The sequence below is a fragment of the Amborella trichopoda genome, chromosome 11, assembly GCF_054954075.1.
Source record: "Amborella trichopoda isolate Santa Cruz 75 chromosome 11, AtrichopodaSantaCruz75HAP2 v2.0, whole genome shotgun sequence".
Classification (NCBI taxonomy): domain Eukaryota; kingdom Viridiplantae; phylum Streptophyta; class Magnoliopsida; order Amborellales; family Amborellaceae; genus Amborella; species Amborella trichopoda.
In genome coordinates this window covers 37,018,770-37,044,970 of record NC_142346.1, presented here as the reverse complement: position 1 = coordinate 37,044,970, position 26,201 = coordinate 37,018,770, and the positions used below count along the sequence as shown (strand labels likewise).

General features: G+C 35.5%; 1 protein-coding gene and 1 long non-coding RNA gene across 9 annotated transcripts in view; both read right to left on the bottom strand.

The window, feature by feature from the left end:
* LOC18436774 (chromosome-partitioning protein, putative (DUF639)) overlaps positions 1-16,022 on the bottom strand; it is a 41,352-nt gene extending 25,330 nt beyond the window's left edge. For 4 of the 8 annotated variants that reach the window (XR_016044545.1, XR_016044544.1, XM_020668792.2 and 1 more), the window contains exons 1-4: positions 15,417-15,909; positions 15,032-15,319; positions 12,239-12,455; positions 10,162-10,309 (exon numbers count right to left, since the gene is read on the bottom strand). Coding sequence is in view for 5 of the 8 variants with exons in the window: in XM_020668792.2 (XP_020524451.1) it covers positions 10,162-10,309; positions 12,239-12,455; positions 15,032-15,209 (543 nt within the window). In the remaining 3 variants the exon portion in view is untranslated. Of the gene's footprint in view, positions 1-10,161; positions 10,310-12,238; positions 12,456-15,031; positions 15,320-15,416 lie in introns of all 8 variants that reach the window. The other 4 variants (XM_088852049.1, XM_020668794.2, XM_020668793.2 and 1 more) reach the window with 4 other exon arrangements.
* An 8,015-nt stretch (positions 16,023-24,037) lies between these two features.
* On the bottom strand, positions 24,038-24,911 carry LOC148779888 (uncharacterized). Its single transcript, XR_016044073.1, has 3 exons — positions 24,783-24,911; positions 24,621-24,696; positions 24,038-24,264 (listed from the first exon to the last, which is right to left on the bottom strand). It is a non-coding gene; the product is annotated as an uncharacterized LOC148779888 (long non-coding RNA).
* Between the last annotated feature and the right edge of the window lie 1,290 nt (positions 24,912-26,201).

Below are 26,201 nucleotides of genomic sequence, written 5' to 3'. Positions count from 1 at the left end.
GGCAACCAACCACCAATACTTCAAAGGTGTTTCCTCCTCGGCCTTCAACCAGGATTGGAGCACCGTTCTTCAATTCCATTGCACGCGCTTACCGCGAGCTTCCAGATGGAAACCCACCCATGGGACAGCTTAAGCTCAACTTTGATGGCTGTTCTCTCAAAAATTCCAGCTCCTCTGGCATAGGAACTATCCTCAGCGACCACCTCTATTCTACTGTGGCAACTGTCTCCAAACATATTGGCCATGCAAACTCTAAGGAGGCCGAAATGCTTGCACTCTTGCAAGGCCTCAAACTCGCTCAACCCCTCCACCTGCACTCTCTCTGTGGAGGGAGATTTCAAGAAGACAATCTCTTGGGCGCAGAGTCTTCCCTCCTCTTCTCCTTGGTATTTGGCCCACTTGTTTGACGAAATCGAATACCTTTACAAGAATATGTCCGTCATGTAGATGTATACATGGAGGGAAGTAAACCAAGCAGCTGACTCCCTAGCCATAGTAGCAGCGATGGCTAACGACTAGAAGATTTTTTTGCCTTTTTGGTTTTTTGCTTTCTGATTTTCGAGCCTAACTTGGTGGAACGACATGTTTTTCTAGGTTGTTGTGTCTCACTGTAACCTCTTAAAAGAGGATTTTGATTCCACTTTTTGTTTTCTTATCCCTTGAGCATCCTTTTCTGTGGATTGCCAAGGTCTCTTGTACTTATTCTCTTTTCTATTAAAGGTTAACACTTCCAAAAAAAAAAATTAAATGAATGTTATTAGTCATATGCTTGATTACCACATGTGGCATTGATCCCATGTGCCTAGGGTTAAGGGTAGGCCTTGATAATTTGGCTTAAACCCTAAGTTTATAATGGAAACTTTAATGAACCAACCTTTTTAAGTGGCATTATGTCATTGGTTGAACCCATGTAATTTGTACACAATGCACAATTTGATTAGATAAGCCTTATGGATTTGTCATTTTTAAAAGAATTAGACAAAATGGGATTTTCAAATGACCATGAGGGACACCCCCCTCTCACTTCATTCTTCTTTAATTTCAAAAGTTAAAGATGGACAATTTTGGTATGTTAAAATGGCTCATGAGACATTTATTAAAAACTTATTGACAATGAGGTAAATTGGCAAATTCTAGGATTTAATGGGGTGGTAATAGTGTGATATCACATCCCTACATCTTGGTGGCTAGACAAAATATATGGCTAGGATCATGGCCCTCTCGTGCAATGGATGAAGAGCATCAAGGGCTAAGATCATACCACTGATGAAGTCACACCTACCACTTGTCTTTAAATAACATTACTTGGCGCCATTTCAATACAACCTTAACTCATTGTAGAAAGAGAAAGAGAGAGAAAAGAGCCCCACGCCCCACTTTCACAAAGTGTTTTTCTTGCTCCATTTTGAAGCAAGATAGCTTCCATGGGCATATGAAGTTCAATCTTCCATTAATCCATGGGGTCTAGTTTACTATGCTGTCCATATATGAGGTAAGTTTCATAGTTCCTTCTACATTGAAAGGATTCATTTCCATCCCTTTCACTTGCTGTAAATTAATGGTTGCAATAGCCTCTCCAAGAATCCACGTTTTATTCTGAGTTTTGAGTATGATAAGATATTATGCATCAATACTACATCATATGCATGGTCTGGACTAGATTCATGCAATTTAGACACCGTTTTCCCAAAGTTTTTACCACGTGATTTCTCTGAGAATTTTTGAGTATTTTTATGCATATCAGCAAACATTTTATGTTTTTTTTAGTACCAAATTGTGAGATTATAATCCTAGAGCACTCCTTTGAGAAACTACACTTAAATTCCCTACACCATGGGCATATACTCCTCCCATTTCTTATGAGTTGTCTATACTTTGCTTCTACCAACTATTTTCACCACTAAATGTTTGTCTCTCTCACATTTCGAAGCCAATTACGTGGTAAGGAAGTGTGCATGAGCTTCCCATTAATCAAGTGGGATCAGGCCTTGTGTTTGTAAGTCATCCTTGTTATCATCCATGTGACAAAATTCAGTCCCTAAAGAGTCTGATTTATGAGCCAAGCACAAAGGGTTCAACCATTGGCTTCCCCTTAATTCCTTGCATTTATTTTTCTGTAATTTCAAATTGTTAAATATCTTGTGCCATGGAGAATTGAGTATGCAATGTTTATGGAATGTTTGTGTTAATGCATCTTGGCCTATATTTTAATACCATCATAGAAGTCATCCCATGGTACATATCTAAGTCCTTGGCCATAGACCATGCAAAATGAGCTCGATATATGGCTTACCAATGATCAAATCCATTATGCACATGCGAGTATATGTTTTGGTGGAGCATTTTGATTTTGATGTGTTTGATGAAATTTCAAATTGATGTACAAATTGGCAATGTAATTTTTAGGGTGCTGTAATTTTGAGTACTTGTATATAGTCTTGTATTGATTCAATCTCCTTGTTGTATCTTGTGTTTCGACTTTCTCAAGGGACCAATTACAGTTGTTATTTTTCATTTTAGGTATAAGAGAAGACAACTTTGGTGGCAGTGGCTGGAAATTGTAACATTGATGTCAACTTCATGTGATTGGAGCAATGTTGCATTGCAATGAGGAATTTTTTTAAGTTGTCACTAGGATTTCACTTGATATACCACTAGCTTTCACGAACATAACTTCACATGCTCTATATGCAACAACCCTATATTATGCTTCAGCACTTAATTTGACTACCACATTTTATTTTTTACTCTTCCATGAAACCAGATGCGCACCAACAAAGGTACAATAACCTGTAGTTGAGTACTGCTATCAATTTGTTAACGAGGCAACCAGCAGAATCTGTATCAGTGTAGATTGCAACAGCCATAGGACTATGATTAGTAAATAACAGTCCTCTACCACGAGATGACTTGAGCTACTTTAGGATACGGTAGGCAGCATACTTTAGGATATAGTAGGCAGCATCTAAATCAGGTTTTTGCAGGGTATGCATGAACTGACGAACTACACTAACAACATAAGAATTATCTAATCGTGTAACTGTAAGATATATAAGCTTGCACACTAACCTCTAATATCAACTAGGATCCTTTAGTAACTCTCCCATTTGTTGGTGAAATCTATGACTAATTCCATAAGTGTAACCATCAGTTTGGCCTCCAACATTCCAGGTCGTTTTAACAAATCTAACATATACTTCCTCTGACAAATTACAATTTCCTTCATTGACCTTGGCACTTTAATAGCTAGAAAATACATCAGTTGGACCTAGATCTTGAAAAAAGTGGCAATATAGAATTCCAGGCTGTAAATTAAAAAATTCCGTCCTTTTCTTTTATTAATTGCTAGAAATTCTACTCACAGGTGAGGTGCCACAATTACAGTAAAATAGGCTTACTACAATCTAGGATCTTAATAACTTACTGCCAAAAATAAAATTTATACGAACTGAATAAAACATAACAAATTTAGGGAATAATCTAAACAAGAAGGGTAGTAAATAAAATTAAATAAATATGAGAAGACTTATTGATTTTTGCCTACCCAATCACCCGACCGATGGTGTACTTGATCCTAGAACCGCCTGAATCCACTAATCTGAATTGGGAAGCAACTTTGGGACTCCCACTCTGAATCTTATGGGGCAAGAGCACCAAGATCACAATTAGGGTTTCACTAAGAACCCTTTTCAACCTAGCGGCATATCACAAGTGGCACCTCCCCAATTTCTAAGACAAGAGGGCTGGGCGTGGCCCCCCTCCTTGACTCTTCTTTGAGGTGCATGCCCCAACACTTATGTTGGGGGGGGGGGGGGATGCCACCTTCTAGAGAGAGAGGAGAGATGAGAGAATGGCATGGAGAGGAGAGAGAGGGGAGAGAAATATGATGCGTGAAATAAGGGAGGAGACCCCCTCCCCCCCTATTTATAGGCCCTTAGAGCGTAGGGAGTCCCATTTAGATTAGGAGTTTAATCTAGGATTATTAAGTGATCTGTGAGGTGAGAGAAGAGAGAAGAGATCTAATATGAGCCATTCATCTCCAAGATCAATCATCATGATCTAAATCTTTAGAAAACTTATCTCATGAGATTTGATCCATATCCACTTCTAATCTATCTAAAACTTTGACCAGTCAAACATAATCTTTTAGAATTCCTTTTTTCTTACAAAGGGATAATAATGAAATTCAAATTGAGATAAACTAGATATAAAAATATCATAAAATATTTTCTTTAAAGAATATCTTTCAACCAAAATATTTTCACCAAGAAAATATTCCAAAATAAAATAAGGTATTTTTCACTAAGAAAATAAGGAATTTTTGGTGATTGTTTAGGTCCATATATTGCCTTTTTCAATCTACATACCTTTCACGCCTCCCCTTGAAGCTACAAACCTGGGGGTAGGGCCATATATGCTGCCCAATGAAGACCCCCATGCAAAAAGACATTTTTAACATCCAGCTAATGCAAGGACCAAGATTCATTTGCAGCCAAAGAGAGAGAGAGTCTAACAGTATTCAACTTCACTAGAGCGCAACAGTCTCTTTGTAATTTATATCTTGAGTATGAGTAAAACTTTTGCAACCAACCTCGCCTTGTATCTTTCAAACATGCCATCTACCTTGTGTTTCACTATAAACACCCACTTGCACCCTAGTACATTCTTTCTTTTAGGAAGTTTAGTGATCTACCCAATGTTGTTCCTTTCAAGAGCTCGCATTTCCTCCCACATCACAGCCTTCCACTAAGGTTGTGATAGAACCTTTATTAAACAGGATGGAATGCTGACAGTAGACACAAATGATAGGAAGATGATACGACAATATAAGAAATAAAATTGCTTATAGGATATTGTGTGCATGACCACTTACCTTGCATAATGTTGCCTATAGGATATTGTGTACATGACAACTGACCTTGCATAATGCAATCGGCAAGTTAATATTTGACATCGGGATTGGATTGGGAGATGAAGAAATAGTAGGATGAGATGGGTGAGGTGAAGAGATATTTGGATGAGAAGGGTCAGTACCTGGTTCCAAGTCATCACTTGAGTCATGATCGTTTTGAACTTCGAGTTGTACCACCTTCTTCCGTAGAACATAAGTCTTCAACACCTCCTTGGTTGCAACTAGAACATTCCCATCCTCATTTTGAGACATCTTAGAAACTTTAGAAATGAAGGGAGTTGGAGACGCATATAAAGGTGGTCGCACAGGATTGCTCTTTTCCTGTATACTATGCTCCCCTTGAACATAGTATTGTTATCCAACAGGGGAGAAATATAAAATAGATTTAGAGAAGGTAACATCCATAGAGATATAATGTACTTTATTAACTAGATCATAACATTTGAACCCTTTTTGTATTTGCTGAATACCCTAAGAAGACACATTTAAGGGCTTTTGGGCCCAGTTTGTCTCTTTTAGGACCCAAAACATAAACAAACACGTACTACCAAAGCTTTGAGAGGTATGGGAAACAAAGGAGTATCGAGAAGTAGCATTTGGATAGGCCAATTGCCTTGAAGAACTCGTGACGGCATACGATTTTATCAAGAATGCTGCAGAAAAAACCACCTCAAACTATAGGATTTTTGGGACATTTATTCCAAACAATGGAGATTGAGTGACATCCAACAAGTGTTGACTTTTCTCTTAGTGATCCGATTTGCTTAAGAGTGTAACGATATGTTGTCTAGAACTCTATACCTCCCTCTAAGTAATCTCTGAGATCCTTGGAGACATATTCACCGCTATTGTCAGAACTGAGAACTTCAATACTTGCATTATATTGTGTTCGACCATTTTGTGATAATCTTGAAAAAGAGTTGCAACTTCATCTTTATGTTTCATTAAATAAAGTATGGTTAGTCTAGTGCAATTATCTGCAAAAGTAACAAAGAAACAAAAACCAAAAAGAGATACAACTGGGGAAAGCCTCCACACATCATAATATATAATAGAGAAGGGAGAGTCACTCCTTTATTACTGATAGGAAAGGACATTCTACGATGTTTTGCTAACTGACAAGCCTCACACTGTAACTGAACTTGACTTAACAAAGGAAAACTTTTAGGAAACAAGAATTGCAAAACAAATAGAGGAGAGTGACCAAGGCAGGTTCGCCACATATACACCTGTTATTTAATACCAATTTCTGACAAGCTAGTGGTTAGTGTCTCTGAAGGATTCTATTTTGATGCCTCTAGAAGGTACAACCCTCTAGCCTCAAGACCAGCCCAAATGTCTTCCCTAGCACCAAGTCTTGAAAGGTAATACGATAGGAAAAAGGTTACACAACAGTTCAAAATTTTTGTACGATTACTAATAGATAAGTAATTATTAGATAACTTGCGAATATACAAAGTGGACAACAAATCTATGGAGGAAGTTAGTGGAACAGTCCCTTTCCCACTAATGGGTACAAGGTATCCATAAAAAATCTTTACAGACTCATGGTTTGAAGAGGTAGCATAATTAGAAAAAAGATTGGACATACCAGTCATGTTCAGAGGCTCCTACATCAATAATCCAAGGAGAGTAATAAGTCATGGAAAAATGGTGTGCAGATGCCAATTAGAGGAGGAGAAAGCTCAAGATCATGAGTGAGGGTACGCTGGTTAAAGCCAGGAAACTTTCGCTTGGAAATCGTCACAAAATCATCTTCAGGTAAATGAGGAATGTAGTCACAAAGTGGACACATCAGCATCTTATTGTCGAGCCACAACAGTCTCCTCATTAGTCACACCAGCATAAGCCCTAGATGTATTCTATTTAAGGCGTCCAATGAGATCCCTACATGTTTCATTGGTGTGCCGAGATTCCCACAATGAGTACATTTTTAGCTTATCATTTTCATCAACTGTGAAGCCCCTAAGTCACCACTAGGCCTCCACCTCGACCACCACTACAGCCACCACTAAGAGTTGGAACTTAGAACTGATCTTTCAGGTTTACTAATGGATACAACCATAATTTTTCCGGCAAGTTTCTTCACATTGACGAAGGGGAAAAACCATACCAAGTGATGGTAAAGTTTTGCCACCCAAAATATCAGATTTGATATTTTCACATTGGGGATTAAGGCCTTCTAATCAAATATCTTCTTTTGTTCCACCCTTGCTCTATGCTCTTTTACACAATTGGAGAAGTTTATGGGTTGGTACTTGGTAGTGATTTAGCTCATCCCTTAAACCCCGTAAAGCAGCATAACAGTGTTTGAAATTGCTTATTTGTTGCTCCAACTATAAATTTTTGCTATATTCTTCTTTCATGAATAGGCTTCAGCCACTGCATCCAATAACTTGTTTGAAGTATTACAATTCATGAAGGTACAACTCAAATTTGTTTGCATAAAGTTTAGAATCCAGTTCATAACAATCATCTCATCCGTTTCCCAATCAAAATAAGAAAACTCCCCTGCATCTGGTTTCCTTATATTACCATCACTATAACCCTACTTTTTCCTGCCTCCAAAATAAACATAACAAATCTTGGCCCATTCCAGATGGTTGTACCATCAAAAACCATCGTGATTTGGAGTCTAGAGTACTCCATACTTGCCATCAGCCTGACATTATTCCTTTTTAAGGCACAAGAAAACAAATCATAGTGTTGCTGAAATCTTGATACACACATAGATTTCTCTCTAAACACTCTTCATAAACATTAAAAACACTACAAAATAATGCTAAAATCTGGATACATCCACAAATTTCTCTCTCGACACTCTTCATAAATACCAAAAACATTACATAGTGCATTGGCCAATCAATTATACAATCGTGGCCACAAATTTGAAATTTCAGACATACCACGACTGTAAGCTTATTTGATTCACATCAAACAGTTGTTGTCATCCTAAGAAATGAAATCTCAACAAATATATTCCAAGTTTCTTATAAGGAGGAAAAAACCTAATCAATGGATCACAAAAAACCTTAATCAACCCTAAGCTGGTTGATCATTGGATTCCTAATCAATGGCTCACAAAAAAACCCTAATTTTTTTTCTCTGGAGACAAACCCTAAAAGATTGATACCTTTCACAGAAAAATCAGATCCAAGAACAATCCCTAGAAAATAATACTTTGTCATAAAACTGTATATAACTCACCATGATCTTCAAAAAATAGCCTTTTAAATGTTTCTTTATTGAACTTTTTTACCATTGTCTGGCCATATTGCGAAAATCAGTAATTACATGGCCAGTATGCCACGATCCTGAATCTTACTCCTTCGATTCTACACCTTCCTCTGACACCAAGTTGAAAATATATGATTTATGTCTACACTAAACAACAACTAATTGATGGATAGAGATATAGAATAAAGATAGAGAAAAAATGACATAAGACAGAGACCGAGAAGAGAGCGTTGTGTGAGGAGAGGGAGAGAAGAAGGATGTCATCCCCTTCTTGGGATCAGTCATATGTTTCATATTAGTACTGATGAGCAAAATTACAGACAATGCCCTTGTGTGAGTGTATAACACACACTTAACCCTGTGGACTCAATTATTCCATTTATACCCCTAACTTATTGTTGTACTTTCAACATCTCAACCCTGTGGACTTCATTACTCCATTTACACCCCTAACTTATTGTTGTTATTTCAACATCTCTCTCTCTCTCTCTCTCTCTCTCTCTCTCTCTCTCTCTCTATATATATATATATATATATATAGAGAGAGAGAGAGAGAGAGAGCTTTTGGAGGTTGTCAAATATACAATGTAATCTATCAATGAAAAAACAACTTTCATGGATTGTCATTACTTTGTAGCTCAAAATATTGCATTGCATTTGTTTTTCTCGGTTCTTTTTCTTTACATAAACTATGTATATGGACTATAATATGTAATATAAAAAGAAAAGGAGTTTATTTACCTCTACAAGAAAATAAACCACTTTTTTGAATTTTTTTTCTTGTTATAATATTTATTCTACAGATCAAGCTCCGACCTAGGGGGCTTCTAGAGGGTGATGATCCCCAACTCCTGCTCTCACGAGTAATAAAATATGGTCCACAAACAAAGATAGATAACAAAGATATTATGTTTGTAGACTTTAAAGTTCTGTTTTCTTTTTTGAAGAAATAGAAGTTAAAATTTCTCACCATTCATTCACGCATATATGTGTATGTGTGCGTCCATAACTCTGTGTGCGTGTGTGTGGGGGTGAGGGGGCATGCCTCAGGTGTGCTTTACTAAACGCTACTAGTTCTTCTTTACAATTAAATTTTCCCTTATCTAAAAGAGTACACATCAAATTTCATGAAATGTCATTTTCTGTAATTATAGCCTCTTCTTGTCAGACATTCTAGACTCACTACAAAGGAGTTCTATGCAATGCTGCAGATACGAGTGTGCTTATCAATGTATATGTTGATCTTTCATTCCTATATGAGAATCAATTTTCCAAATTTGTTTCGAGTTTTATAGACCACCCAAAGGCAATGCGTTCTAAAGAGTCACCTAGGTTTGCTTCTCAGGCTACCAATCCTATGAACTTGACAGCACAAACCTAAATCTATGGGCCAGTTAAGGTATTAGAAAACTGGCATGCGGAACATTTTTTATTCATTGGCGCAAAAGAAAGTTTTGCTTATTAATTATACAACCAATAATACATGACATTGCCAATAATACATGACATTGTAAACTACGTTAAATGATAACCTGTAGTTATTTTAAATAAAATTTTCACTATTCTACATTTAAAAACATGTTATCAACTATGATCACATACAGATTCATGCATGCATAAGTACATACATACATATTTGTTTGTGTACATAAAATTGGTCACAATAATATAGTTCACAAGAGCTACATAAATACAACCACATGGAGGAATACGTGTATATGTATCATTTGTCTGTGATGTGTTGGAGCATGCTTCTAGCCTGCACAGCAGTATGTGCGCACTCATGCAAGAGAGAGAGAGAGAGAGAGAGAGAGAGAGAGAGAAAGAGAGAGAGAGAGAGAGAGAGAGAGAGAGAGAGTCCTGCATGATTCCCAATGAAGAACTAAACATATCGCTCTATATGGCAAGAATATTATGGGGAATATTGAAACATGGTGAGAATAGTATGGGAATAATGACATTTCAACATTCACATTCAATAATCAGTAGCCAAATGGATATACTCTACAAACCTTCAAGCATGGATGGAGAACAGAATTATCCCTTGACAAGTACCTAAAGCAGCAGTATTCCACTAAATTACGAGCATCATTACGGATGGATTCAGGTGCAAGCGATTCAAATATTTTCTGCATTTTTCTCCCAGTTAAGCCATTCATCCTGCATAAAGGTCAGTATAGCTCAGAACTCGGTGACATTGCAGAAACTCAAAAATAACAAAGGTCAGAAAAAATATTAGGATTTAATGGAGCTAACCCACTAAGAAATCTGAGATAAATCATTCAGGCATCAGAAAAGTGAAGGCCTTATAAGAGTAATATCTTGAAATCTATGCATGCTGGGGTCTATCGAGAGAATATTATCTATCCCAAGTTCTCATGCACATTTTTTACAAAATCTAATTACCATAATAACTAGAACAATAAAGGAATTGAAAAGCCCTGATACAGATGTATGTCTCAGGCATAATGCTTCAAGAGAAGCTTTTAAACAGTTTCAGTAGTTATTACGATCACCTTACAAATGTCATTCATTCCCTTACAAGCAAATTCAAAATATAAATTAACTGTAAACTCCATAGTTGCTAGGAGTGGGATAGGGAGGGGATCATCGCTTGCCTAAAGATCCCTACCTCCGGGATCGTATGGATCCCTTGTTTGAGAGTGCTCCTACAATATGTGTATTATATATTAGGTATGCTATATATGTACCTGGGAACACATGTTAGGGAGCAGCAGGGATTAACTTCTGTAAGCCAACAGGTTTATAGGTATAGTACAAGTGGAGGCTCCAAAACATATAGATAGAGGGTTTTTTTGGACTGAAATTTTACACACCTTTGATTTGAAGATTCAACAACTAAAAAAAAATTGAATTCTTGAAGGCTTAGATCCACCGTTCACCAAATGGACATCCTGCATTTACTAAAAATGGAGGACCTATTTTCTCACTTTTCTTATGTGAATTCAAAAATTATTTTCACATTTCATTGCTTGGATGAGATCTACATGTGTACAATTTGGGGTTCAACAGATCCCTATTTTTCAAAGTGGCTCATGCTACATTAAAGCCTGTTGGCTTATATATCTTCCTCCACACACACACACACACACACAAAGGGAGAACCTGTAATTTACTAAAAAAATTATCTTTTAATATATTACACGTGCACCATGGAATTTCCATTGCAAGAGAGTGCCATAAAAAGCATTTCCAGATCTTAGGGGCATGACAAGAAAGGAAACTGAAATCTATTCTCAAATCGCCACAGCCTTTCGATAGTACTCATGAAACCTAGATATCTATCCACAATCTCCTAATAATATAGCGCATATAATCAACACATATATAGATACAGAAATAAACGCACGCACATGCACTACTCTAGTACAGTAACTGTAGTCATGTTTATAATTGACAATTCCTCATCATATGTATGTGTCTGTGTATACACATACACACACATATATCAATTATCAAAAAATATATATAAGTATATATCTAGCGTTATGGACAATGATCCCACTTTGAATGTGGTTGAGAACCTAAATGATCAAGAGCGAGCTTCCAAGGGGGATCCGATCCAAGAATACAAAACATGTTCTTGAAGCAGGACCGTCCTAGGGAAGGCACTCTCGAGACAATGGTCAACCCTATCATTTCATTTAGTCCCTACATAGATTTTTTTACTTGTTACAATTTTTGCATAACCAAGTTGCAGACTATACCAGTGAATAGAAACTTCTCTCTAACTTGCAAAAGCTGGCCATGTCAACTCACCCACTGCCAAGTTTTACAAATAAAGAACTCCGATGTGCAAGTTATATATAATTTTTCTTTGTTATTGTTCTGTCAGATTTATGATAATTGCTATGTGGTAGCATTAGACAAGAAACTAAGCAATACAACAATACCAACACTACAAACTTTCTTAACCTCATTCCTCTTCAACCAGTGTATATAAATAGTATAGGAAAAATAACATAAGTTACACCCATATGTGGGTGACAAAAACCAGAAGCATCATGTATATATGAGATATACAACTGAACTGTTGACAGGATGAAAAAACTATCCAAGTTTCTTTACCTGCTGATTTGTTCTATTGAAACAATCGCAGCAAAAGAAAGATTTCCATTTGGAGTTCTACTATCAATGGTTTGTTCTGCCATGAAAAAGTCCTCCAGGTCAATGTTTTCTTGTGTATTTTCAACTTCAGTCTTTTTGTTTTGCCCAGTGTTCACAAGTGGAGCAGCTACTTCATTCAAATAGTGCTGGGTTTTCAAAAGCCATGAACGTACCATGTCTGTCAGAAAACAAAAACAAAAATATTCAGGAGATCCACGGATAGCGATTCACAATCTCTAAGATGAAATCCAAAGGATATTTATCTACCTCTCAAACAGGGTTCTTTAAGTAATTATAACATTATATACCCAAACCCACTAATGAATTCAAGCATAAGTCCAACAGTAGTTATGCAAAAATAAATAGAGAGATAGACTAATTTAAGCATAGGAAGGAACAGAGATAGCAACTTACTAAGAAAAAAAAACGAAGGTATCCACATTTAGAAGATTAACAATGAAATCAAGCTACATAATGAAGCAGATACCCTAGACGTGGTAAAACAATAGAAGATCAAGGAACTACGCTCTATACTCCTGCATAGGCTGATCAAGGACCTACGCATTCATTGATTTGATAATATTTGACGTCATTGTTCATATAAATACTATTTCATTTCTTAGTTCATCTTATTAAACAACAAAAGCATTGGTATTATTGTTTGTAAAGGAAGGTGGCTAAACTCCCGCGAAGGCCCCAAAGCTAAGGCTTAACCATACATGACAGGGTGATTCAGAACAATAATGGGAATTGAATTGTTGAAAATATCGCCCCAGATCTAATATCATGCCAAAACTGAGATCCAGGTGAACAGGCTTCTTGTCAACAAATCCTTATGGATACAAATATGAAGTCATGAAATGTATCTCAGCACATTGCCAATGCCACGCCCTATGGCATGCTTCTTGCCCAGTTATGATGGTTGAGGACCTCAAGATGGTATGCTCTTTTAGAAGGACATAACATGGAAGATCAGGCACAGAGTGAAAAGAAAGATTGTGGCCTTGTGATTTCATCCTACTTTGAAATTTGAACCCCATTAACTCCTGGACCCATCTTAGATGACATTGTTGTTGCTGGGTTTTGCAGCCTTCAAAGGGCTTAGTATTGTATGACCTCATGTGGGAACTCATGTAATTGGTGAAATAAAAGCCAAACAACCCACTTTGAGTGGAGGTGTGAGATGGTTCATGCAGGACCAAGGAGCTCAACGGATGAAAGACGCCATACAAAGCTGGATACCATGAGTGCACGCTAGGTTTGGCAGGATAGGCTGGTATTGATAGAGTTAAAAACCAAGGCCTTGGGCTCAAGAGGAGCAAGAGGCCAATACACTGTAACTGTTGAGGATTAATGGGTTGATATACATTGAATGAGGGGGATAATGACAATAAGGATGATTATCACTTCATGCATGACAAACTCATACAATGATATGATACCAGCACTACCTATGAATGGGAAGACACTATACCATGGACTTATTTACTTGCACCAACGAGTACTACATACTCTCAAGGGAATTAATTCATTCTTCTACAAGTTTCCATATTTCCATATGTATTTCACATAAACCAATTAAGTCCATAATATTATTCCTCTTGATACAACTCAGATACTCCTTTCCAGTAAAATTCATAAAAATTAAAAGTAAGCATGAGATGAACCGACCCAAGGTTGATATAATATATCCCCATGTGCTAGGTTAGAAGGTGGGTATCCAAATCATATGAAATATATTATATTTTCATGCATTTTCCTCATTATCACTAATCATAATCACTACTTATCTAAAAGATCACCATCATAAAATAATTGTGCATCATAAAAAGCCTGACGTCAATCCCAGCTAAATAGCAATGACGATTGTAATTACAATATCCAACACAAAATCACACACAAAAAAAAAATTTCAATAGTAACAAGGCAATGACTAATGTAATTATTTTTAGTATACAACACAAAATGAAATAAACAATGCTAGTAAGCTAACTGAATAGAAGACATGGTGGAAAGGGAGTTCAAGTAATAATGAATCAACATGTATTATGCCATCAGTTATTATATCTTAATGGAGGTTCACAAAACTTGTCTGCAATATAACATGAAAGCCAAAGTCCATGAAAACCAATATGTAACCAACAAAATAACCAATTACCAGAGATAGGTCTGAAAATTAATTTATCCTTGGAAGGCAGATGAGCAATAATAGTATAGCTTAACAAGTGTACGTAGTTAAATAATATAAAGAATCTCAATTTAAGACCCGACACAAGTAAAATATGAGGTTACAAATGTCATATCACATCTACGACAATTGTAACACGAATGGCAAGCACACTACTCCTAAGGCATTGAATCACACATCGTATATACAGCTAAATTAAATAAATTGACCCACTCAAGTATTATAACTTAAATGGTACTTCGCTATCGAACTTTTAAGATCAGTCCTTTATGCAACATTCCATAATTCTTACAGAAAAGAAAAGAAGAACGTTTTTTTCATGTGAATTGAATTGCATTAGTCAAAAAGTTTGTATTACATAAAAACGAAAAAAATCCACATATGTTCATCATCATAACAATTGCATTTGCATTCACAGGACATTTTGCAGAATTTGAATAAAATCCAAGGCCATTTTATGACAGAATTCAAATAAATCAAGGAAAGAACAGCGCCACAAGAAACAATAATTCACATACACCTAGAACCAAAATCTATTGAAGAAATGGTTAAAGAAACAGGCCCACCTCCATCAATGTCAGTGATCTTCCATCGATCACCCAGTGATTTTCCAACAACCTTAAATCTCAACTTAGGCTGAAGAATTCGGCAACCCCTGAAATTAGACCTGGGCACATCCCATAAGGGAATGCTCCTCAGATTCGAACTTGGTTCTCCTGCAAATACTCTCAAACTTATGGCCATTTTTCTCTAACTTGGGTTGCGCCCAAGGTTGCCTCAGTTCCAATTTTTCATTGTTTCTCTTGTGGATTGCGCCTGAGAGCTTTTCAGTTGAGGAAATGAGCAGAGGAAGACTGTAGATATAAAAAAAAAACTTCATTAGAGAGATTGTCAGTGAGAGAAAAGGATTGTAGAGATAGAGAAAAAAATTTGTGGGTTTGCATAAGAGACCTTTTCAGTTAAGGTAGAACGAAGAAAATAACTCTAGAGGGAAAACAATCTATGGATGGTTGCATCAGAGAGCTTCTCTATTGAGGAATGGGAGTAAAAAGGACCATAGAGAGAGAGAGAAATTATTTGTCGATAGTTGCATAAGAGAGCTTTTCAGTTGAGAGAGAAAGATTTCAGAGAGAGAACACAATTGCAGGCACATAGAGAAAACAATTTGTTGGCAACGGCATAAGAAAGCTTTTCAGTTGAGGAAGGAAAGTGAAAAAGGATTACAGAGAGAGAAAAACATACTGGTCTTTGCGGCGGCGAAAGAAATTTCAGTTAAAGAAAGAACAAGGATGAGAGAGAAGTAATAATATTAGAGAGAGAGAGAGAGAGAGCAACTTAGCGAGAGGGATTTACAGAGGTTTTGGGCAAAAAAATTAGCATGAAAAGCATAAGATGGGGAAATAAATTGGCATTCGAGAAAGTGACCTTTCCATCTTCTGGTTTTGTCCGGCTCTGAAAGGGAGAGAGTAAGAGAGAGAGAGGGACCACATGTTCATGGCTTTGAGCAGGAGAGGACTTGCACGTTACCGGATGCATGCGACGTTGGTACACAACAACGGAACGCAAGTACTCGTCACCGTTGAAATTGTCTTTGGGTGGGTTTTGGCGCCGCCACGTATTTCAGCCCAATGCCCCAGCGCATGTCGCAGGCCTGGAGTGTGCAATACGCCGAGCTTGGTCGGGCTGGCCGTTGAGGATAGGTTGAGCCCGGCCAGGTCTGGACAGGGCACAAGGTGCCTCTCCCTGAACCAACTCGAGCCTAATAGACTCAAGGAAAAGAAAGGGAGAACAAAAAAAAAATGGTGTAGAACAAAGTTAAGTCGAGCTAGCTCTATTGTGGACTTGGCCCAAGACTGACATGGCCGTAGGCAGGCCCTCAGGCCACATTTTGTAGCCCCATACTTAGGTTTTTAGGGGATGGATGCTACACACATTGCCACCCCTGAATGGTAGGTATGTATCACGGGCACGTATGTTTATTTTCAATAAATGAGGTTTGGTCTATTCAAAACTTAGTCGAAAATATAAAAAATAATAAAAAATATCAATAATAATTTAAATATGTCAAATATATTAAAAAATATTAAACCAATTTTTTTGGCCAATTGGTCATTCACAACTACCAAAGTCACATTAATTTTGACCAATTTACTACTAAATTATATTTTGCCTTTACACTCGATGAACCAATTGACATTCCGACCGACCACATTGGGTAGTCCAATTCACTTTAGAAAGCTATATTGTTTTTTCTTTTCGAGTGAATAATATACATATTACTTTTTGGTGGCCTAGGTATTAAATTAAAAACTAGAGCCGCACCCCAAAATATCATCACTTAGTCTTTACATTAAGGTATTGTCTATAAAGAGACGATTTATCTCTTGTATATAGAGGTCATAATCATTACTGTCCCTTAAATTTCAAATTGGATAAAGTGTCATTGAATAAACACAAAATTCCATAAAAAATATTTTCAAATTTCATGACTCATCCCAAACCATCCAATTTGATATCTAATAAGTGGAAATGATTGTGGTGTTAGGTACAAAAAATAAATGATCTCTTTATAAACCGTCCCCTACATTTAAAAGTAACGCTACATTTCAAACCCTCGTGCAAAATGCAATTTGAGTGCCAAAAAACTCGATGATGATGTGAAAATCTTTTTTTGCTCCTCGATTGAAAATTTAAAGTTTAAAAAATAACAGTCAATTATTCCTAAGATAAAGTAGTTTTAGGCTTGAAATTGTTAACGCTTATATCACAAGTAACGGTTTCAAGAAAATTTAATGAGATTTTGAAATGTAGCGCTATTTTGTATCGTAAACCTGGGACTTATATAACCTTTTTCCTTCCATAATAAGGTTGCATCATGCGGGGCAAAAGATGCTAAACTCCAAGGCTATATATATATATATATATATATTCTCTACTACTTTATTAAGTGAAGGTTGAGGGATTAACCAGTGTAAAACAAAATTAGAAAATGACCCTATGACTTAGAGATAATGTAGGACTTGAGATAACTAATATGACAAAAAAAAAATGGGATAACTACTATGACAATCTCTTCACCAAAAATGAAGGGATGACTCCTATGACCGTTGAGAGATATTATGATATCGAGAGATACATGAGATGATAAGAGATAGTGAAAAGGTGTGAGTTTTTTAAATTTAAATTATCAAAAAAAAAAACAATGAAAAATATGTGTAAATATAGTTTACAAAATTCGAACCTCCCATAACTACCAATTGTGTGTCTATTATATAACTATTTTATCTTTCCTCGTTCTATCTACACTCCCTCATTCTCTTTTGTAAATGTCATATGGCTTATGGTATCGGAGCAAATACGAAACGTACCGTCACTCAAATAGTTACCATATATGAATCGACACACAAAATGTGGCTTTTGGTCTGGATGAGTACCTCAATCTAGGATTGCGATTTTAACATATTTTGCTTTTAGCATGGAGTACCTCAATCTGGGATAGCGATTTTAATATCTTTTTAAGAATAGTGCGTGCCTCTAAAATTGTTGGCTACAATATTGTGATGATAGTGTCAAAAAATTAGAAAAATACCCTATGTCCTAAAGATAATATAGGGTTTGAGGTAACTTTTACGAGAGAGAAAAAAGAAAAAAAATAGATAACTACTATTACGGTTGAATCACTTCATCAAAAACAAAGGATAACTACTATGATCGTTGAAAGATATTATGATATAGAGATACGTGAGAGTGTGAGTTTTTTAAATTCAAGAGAAAATTATCTATATATCTGTTATATTATGCGTTATTACATATCCACCTTTCAGTTTTCGTTATTACCTCCATATCCGTTTTTTCACTTTCATAATGAGATTTTTTAAAAAAGATGATTTTACCCATTTTCAGGTATATACGTAATTTTCTCTAAATTCAAACTGCCAAGAAAATAAGATATTATTTTATGATATAGAGATATGTGAGAGATAGTAAAAAAGTGTGAGTTTTTTAAATTTAAACAGCCAAAAAAATAAGATATTATTTTTAAAAAATCGTTAGGAAAGTGTGACTATTTTATAACGATTTTACCCATATTTTACTGTGTGACCCTTGTGTGTGATGGTGGTCTTCAGAGATGGCGCCAAAGCCTCATCCACGAACCATCACGCGGCATGCATTATGATAGCCGTTTCGGGAAAGCGAATTATCTTTTAGAGTGAAGTTTATGCATATGCTAGAGATACCCATATGTACCATATGAGCTGTGATCGTATCAGGTCTACGTGAATTTGGTACGTCTCTAAGGGAAAACAGAAAATCCACAAACTGAGATTACGATTGATTGGCTCAATGGCCAGACTTTGGTGACCAACTAATGAGCCCTTGCATGGATTGTGGGTCATGAGAAACACAGACTTTGGTGACCAACTAATGAGCTCTTGCATGGATTGTGGGTCATGAGAAACACTGGTCGGTTTGATAAAGCAAGTGTGGACCGTAGTCCACAATTGAGGGTGGAGTGTCCCTCGTTTATTTATTAATTCCTAAGCCAAATGGATCATTTTCCCATCTAATGAATTTAATTATGTATGTTTTAATGATATATGATTTTTATATTTATTATTTAAATTTTTCTAGATCTCTAGATATTTTATTTATCAAATTTGGATTTATAAAAATAGAGATATTAATTTTAGATTGATTTAAATATTCAAATTTGATTTTATGGATTTCTAAAAATCATATAATTAATTTTAATACTTTTAATATTGCATAGCAGGTCCAATATGTTAATGGGCCCACTATTGCATCTGAGTGGGGGCTCATGAAGTACTACCTAGGGTGGCACACCCCACCCTAATGAAACTTTCGTTGCGTTAGTTCAAACTTTGGGTTGAAGACAAAGCTTTGAAGTGTTTTGGAAAGATTTTGCCTTGAGGAAGCTTTCAAAGGATTTTTGGAAAGCTTGAGAAAGCTTGTGCATAATTTTGATAAGTATTATATTATGAATGAAACTATTTTATTTAATTTCTATTGATAGGAAAATGGTTTAAAAATCGGGGATAAAGGTTCTACCACCTTCCATAATATTGATGACCTATTGATGAAATGGATGGCTCAAATCTCTCACCCCACAAGTCACCTAAGCTCAATGGTTTATATTCAATCTCACAAGAAGAGACAAGCCAAAGAAAACCCTAAAAAGCCCTAATTATGTTCAAAGCCTATAAAAAGATATTATCTCTACCCAAAATTTCTACACCTTATCTCTTACACCTGATTCACATCTTTTTCTTTCATATCCCACAAAGGGGCACCCCTTTAGAATTTCTCTCTCTTAAGAAAGTTTTACTCTCTCTCAAGAGACCCAAAGGGATACGCCCCACTCTCTCATCTTTGATATCTCTCACTCTCTCATCATTGATATCTGTCTCACGGTAATTTTTTCAACGCTCTTATGATCTCTCATCTCTCATTGGGGTTTTAGACTATAGGGTTTACGTAGAAAAGAGAAGTATTTATCGCAAACTAGGTTGCTAAAGGAATTCACTTAAGGGTTTGAGATTTGTGATAAAGGACTTCATAGTTTCATTAGAGGGCTTGCTTTCCCTGTTGATACTGAAGGTTGACTGTTGATCCTATGCCATCGGATGGTGGTGACTCAGTATGGGGTATAATGATCCCGATTGAAGTAATTTCGACACTCTCTTTTTGTTTCTTGACATATTTATATTTATATTCCCAAGTAGTGGATATTTTTTTTGTTTAAAAAAATTTGGTTTAATACCATTAAGGTTTTTAAGATATTGGATTTATTAGTTTTATTTTCTTTGAAGCAAGAAATATTGTAGTAAGACTACTTGTAATTGATCTTCGCCAAAAGAAAAGAAAAATAAAAAAAAAGACGTGAAAACAAAAAACAAAAAAACTATATTCATCAATCTTTCTTTCAATTCTCTCTCTTTTTCTATGATTTTCACTTTCCTCATTCTCTCTACTGTTACTCATCCTATCTTTTTCCCTACTGATTACAATCTTTCTTTTTCTCTACTAATTACGATCTCTCTTTCTCTACTTATTACAATTTCATCATACTCGCATTCCCTTCCTGAAAGCTTAACAAGACCGTATCGTTCTCTATCGATATCGTTTAATATAACTGAAAGCCTTGAGACCATATCGTTAAAGAGGACCGAAATCCTAGAGATAAAGTCAAGTAATGAAAAGTAAGCCCTTATCCCTCTCCTTCTCTATATATGTCATGTTCCTTTTTAATATAGATTTCATACTCATTGTATTTTTTTTTGTGGCTTGTGGTTTTTTGTGGCCTCTGGGAGTCATTGTAGTTTTTTTTGTAGCGTATGGTTTTTTTGTGGCCTATGGGAATTGTTCGACGCTGTAATCCAATTCTAATGTTTATATTCTTGCATTATTTAGTCTCAAAAACCTGCAGTCATCATGAAAATAAAGATACAAAATATATTCTTTAATTTTTGGTTTCAATGCAATGAAAAACAAACTGTAATTTGGAATAGTTTGTAAAAAAATTTCTTATGCCTTCTCCAAATATCAAATATCACAATATTGAAAAAGATCATTTCTGTACTTTCCCACTAAATGGTTTTCAATAACTGCATATACGTGGCTTTTTGTTGAATTTTTAAATGGAATTCCAATGGAGAAGATGGGTAGCTTTAATTTTTTAATGGAATTCCAATATGGAATACACCTTTTATATGGTAGAGATTGATTTTGAAAAAAAAATTTTACTCCACCTCAAAACTGTGGTAAACCACTCAAATACTGATGGTTTATCTGAAATTTAAAAACTGTAGCCTGAAAGCCACCTTTTAGGTTTGTAAACCAACCACCCCAAATGCTCACGTTTATCATATGATACATTTTCATCAAAACCCATCTTTTACATAAGGAAAAAAATTTGGTCCTTCTCTAATTTCAATATCCTTTTTGAAAAATTATAAAACAGATAAAAAATAACTTCTTAAAAATAAGAAATACATAATCTTACCAGTACAATTTACAACAAAAAATTATCCTAAAATATTACAACTATCACTTCTCCCTTATATTACCATTATGGTTATAATTGACCCATTGGCTTTTTTGTTAGAATATTTTTTCATATTAAAATTCTAATTTTGTTGAATATTGCTCAAAATTATAATTTTTTTAAAAATTTTAATTCAAACCTTTTTATTTTTAAATATTGTGTAAGTATCTAAATTAAAATAAAAATAATAATCCAAAACTTTTTAATTTTTAAGTATTGTGTAATTATCTAAATTAAAATTATTTGCTGTGACTATTTTTGCATTGAAAATAGAATATGATATTTGTTTTAATTTTCATTTTATATCTATGCAATCTCCCATTTCAAGAAAATGTGATTAGTTGTGTGAAGACTTATTGCATATCAAAATACTATATCATTGCATGTATTATAACTGTGGCAAATATGTCATTGCCTATTTAATTTTATGTGCAAAGCACATAAACCCACTAGTATATATTAAGCGAGAAAAAGACCAGCACGATATATATATATATATATATATATATATATATATATATATATGGAAAAAGATGGGATTAGCTCAACGTTCCAGATTGATTTGGGGCCGATCTGACGATCACAGATGTCCGTTAGTATTTGAATTTTAATATTGTTTTTACAAATTCAAATCACTTGAAATTTTAGGTGTGTGTTCATAAAAAATAGGTGAATCTTCTAAAAATATCAAAAAAATATTTTATATAAAATAAATTGACCAAAATACCCCTAAAAAGTTTTGAGGGGTATTTTGATCTTTTTTTTTGTATAATTTTTTTATATATTTTTATTAGGTATGCCTTGATGAGAAGAACACACACGTAAAATTTTAAGTGATTTGAATTTGTAGAAAAATAAATAAAATTCAAGGACTACCGAACATTCATAATCGTCAGATCAGCCCAGATTCAATCTAAGACATTGGGCTCATATGTTCATATGAGTTAGTGGGCTAATCCCATATTTTCCCTATATATATATATATGAAAAATGTTGATATTAGCTCATTTGCTCATATGGGCTCAATGGCTCGGATTGAGTGTGGGCCGATCTGACGGTCACGATCTCATTTTGTATTTGAATTTTATTTTATTTTTTCTACAAATCTAAATAACTTGAAAGTTTAGACGTGTGTTTTTTAAAAATAAGATAATCTAATAAAAATATAAAAAAAAGTAATTTATAATAAATAATTGATTAAAATACCCCTAAAATGTTTTGAGATTATTTGATATTTTTCGTAGATTCGTCTTTTTTTTATGAATGCACGCTCCAAATTTCAGATTATTACGATTTGTAGCAAAAAAAATGAAAAATAAAATATTATTGGACAATCGTGATCGTGCGATGAAATTTAGACGATGATGAGGGTAGGCAAAAATCACTGTACATTTTCACCAATAGTGAACAATGATTTTGCCTATGCTCATCACCGTCCAAAGTTCATCGCATGGTCGCGATTGTCCAATAGTATTTCAATTTTTATTCCTTTCTATAAATCGGAATGATCTGAAAATTGGAGAGTGCATAAATTTTAGAGAGGCGCACCTCATAAAAATATGAAAAAAATATTTCACAATATATAAATTGATCAAAATACCCCCATAAATTTTCAAATGTATTTTGATCAATTTATATTTTGTGAATTATTTTTTATATTTATATTAGGTTCTCCTATTTTTTATGAACACAAACTCACAAGTTTAGATCATTCGGATTTGTATAAAAAAAATGAAAATGAAAATACTACCGGACAACTGTGACCGTGCGATGAACTTTGGACGGTGATGAGCATAGGCGAAATCACTGTTCTTTTTTACCTATAGGCGTAATGTTATATATATATATATATATATATATATAGATCAATGGTTTAAAAACCGGATCGGTGACCCGGATCGGGCTTTCCAAAAACCGATCAGGATCGGCTAATCGGCGATCCGGATCGAGAATCGGGTGAATCGGTCAGAATAAAGCTTCAAAAAAATCCGAAAAAATTATTAAAATTCATTATAAATATTGTTTTTTAGGAATTCAATAAAAAATGAGGGTACTTCATTAAGAATTTTCATGTTTTTGAATGAATATGCGAATATTGATATGTTCTTTCTCTGCATGAACCGCCATTCAACATTTAATTTACATCACACAAAAGGATAAACATAGAATTATCATGGAATAAGTATATCAACATACATGGACTACAATAAAGCATAAAATTAGTAACATACGATCTAAAAATAAAATGATAGACGACGTTGTTGTTCTTCTTGGTCACGCTGGTGCCATTGATTGAATGCGTTTGACAATTCATTGATTCGATCTAAAACGAATCATCGATATTAGCAGGCGTCTGACTATTCCCAAATCCCTGAGTGTTAGTGTTTTGTTGTGTTCCCAATCCAAAATCCCCGAAGCTTGTCCATCCTTCATGCTCACCTGCACTGTCGTGCTCATCCCTATATTGTTGCTGTTGGGACTCGATATGTGAATAAAATGGCTGGGATAGGGTGGCCTCAGAATCATCATCTCTCTCATTTTCTCTTAGACCCCCTTCCCACTCTCCCTCATTAGGTGCAATATCACTGACATATTGTGGATACATTGGCTGGCTGCTTCCTCTTTCATGCTGCTCATCACTTTCTTCAATATCTTCATCACCGATAGCCTCAAGGAACGCTCTCTTGTGCAACACTGGCTCCTCCTCTTCTACTACCCATTGGTCTGCTGTGTCTGTGACAAATATTGTGTCTAAGTCTATCGGCCCATAGTCTTCAAGCTTCCTTCTTATTTGTCGCTCTCTGAGGTTTAAATTATAATGAACATAGACTAGTTTATGAAGCTTCTCAGAAGCGAGTTGCTTCCTCCTAGTAGTGCGCAACCATTGGAACGTACTCCAGTTGCGCTCACAGCCAGTAGCAGAACATGTCTGGGAGAGCACCTTGATTGCTATCCTCTTTAGGTGAGGTGCATCAGTACCATATATCTCCCACCATTCAGCTGGATTAAAATGTAAAAAGCATTGTAAGGGCAAGAACAATTCATAAGATTAAATATATGAATAAACAAATCATTAGCGAGGGGATAACCTGGATCCATCATAGTTCGAGAATTTCTGGCAAGTCTAGTTCCGAAGGATCCTATAGCATCCCTATACATAGCAAGCTAAAACAAATATATTACATTTTAGTGCATTATTCCTCACAAATATAACAACTCAATGAAGTTCTTACTCAAACATTAAATAATACCTCTTGTATTGCTGCTACTTGGTTTCGATGGCTTCTCTCCAACCTTGCAATAATGTATCTGACCCCTTCCATAATCTTGTGGGGTTGTTCAGGTGTCAAATAGAAAAATTTTGGGTTGAAGTAGTAACCTAAAAAATATATAGGTAGAAAAATGTCATTTATAATTTCATAAAAAAATGATTTAAACTGAAACATTGTAATGATATAAATATATATTTACCAGCATAATGAATTGGACGTCCATATTTGGTGTTCCACCTCTTTTCTATAATCTCGATCACTTTGCTAGCAAAATTACACTTCTCCCCAATAGCTGATTTCGCCCTCTCAATACCTTCATAAAGGATACCCATGGTAGCTTTCTTATCAGCATCCACCATTCTTAACACCGTGACCAAAGGGGCAGTGGCCTCTACAACACTGGAACATCTAGACCAGAACAGCCTATTTGAGATTATGTTATCCACTTTTATACCGGTACTGGACTTCGAGAGGCGGTCATTTAACCACTCTTCACAAGTAAACAATCTCTTTAATGCACCTTCAGATTGTCGAATGGAGTCCACAGCTAAGTAATCGGTCGCAAAGTGGGTTATGGCAGGCCTGATTATCTCTTTTTTCTTAGAGTGTTCTCTAAACAGAAATAATATTTTAGAGTGGTTGTATATAAATCTCGACACCAACCTTGCTTCATCTAGAGTCTCATTCACAATTTTGATCTCACCGATTTCCTCTAACATAAGATCGATGCTGTGTGCAGCACACGGGGTCCATACTAGATACTTCCTCTTATCCATCAACTTGCTGCCCGCAGAAACACATGCACGCGCATTGTCCGTAATAAACTGGACTACATGCTTATCTCCCACCTCCTCCACTATCTGACATATAGTCGTACGTAGAAGTTTGCATCATTCTTAGTCCCTGATACGTCTTTGCTAGACAAAAAAGCTGTACCTTTTAGGGAATAGGCCAAGAAGTTTAAAAACTCATTTTTGCTAACTTTATTCAACCAACCATCACTCATGAGAGTAATTCCTGTCATTGGCCAACTCTGTTTATATTCTTCAATCCACTTTTTAACTTCATCTACCTCTTCATCTAATATTGGCCCACTAAGCTCATATGCCGTCGGGGGTTTTACCCTGGGCCTGGCTCTCTGGATTGCACTAACCATAGGTGGAAAATATGGGCTATTGGCTGCATCAAAGGGAATCCCTTTATCGTAGAACCATTTACCAACATATCTCCCTAACATGTTTCTTGTACCTTTAACCATGCCTTTTAGGGTCATCTGTTGTGACTTAGGCTTTGAGAGAAATGGGTCTTTACGATCATGACCTGCAATACTGGCACTCCTAGGTAACTTAGAAATAATTTCTTCAACAACTGATTCTCCTTGATACATATTGCCACCAA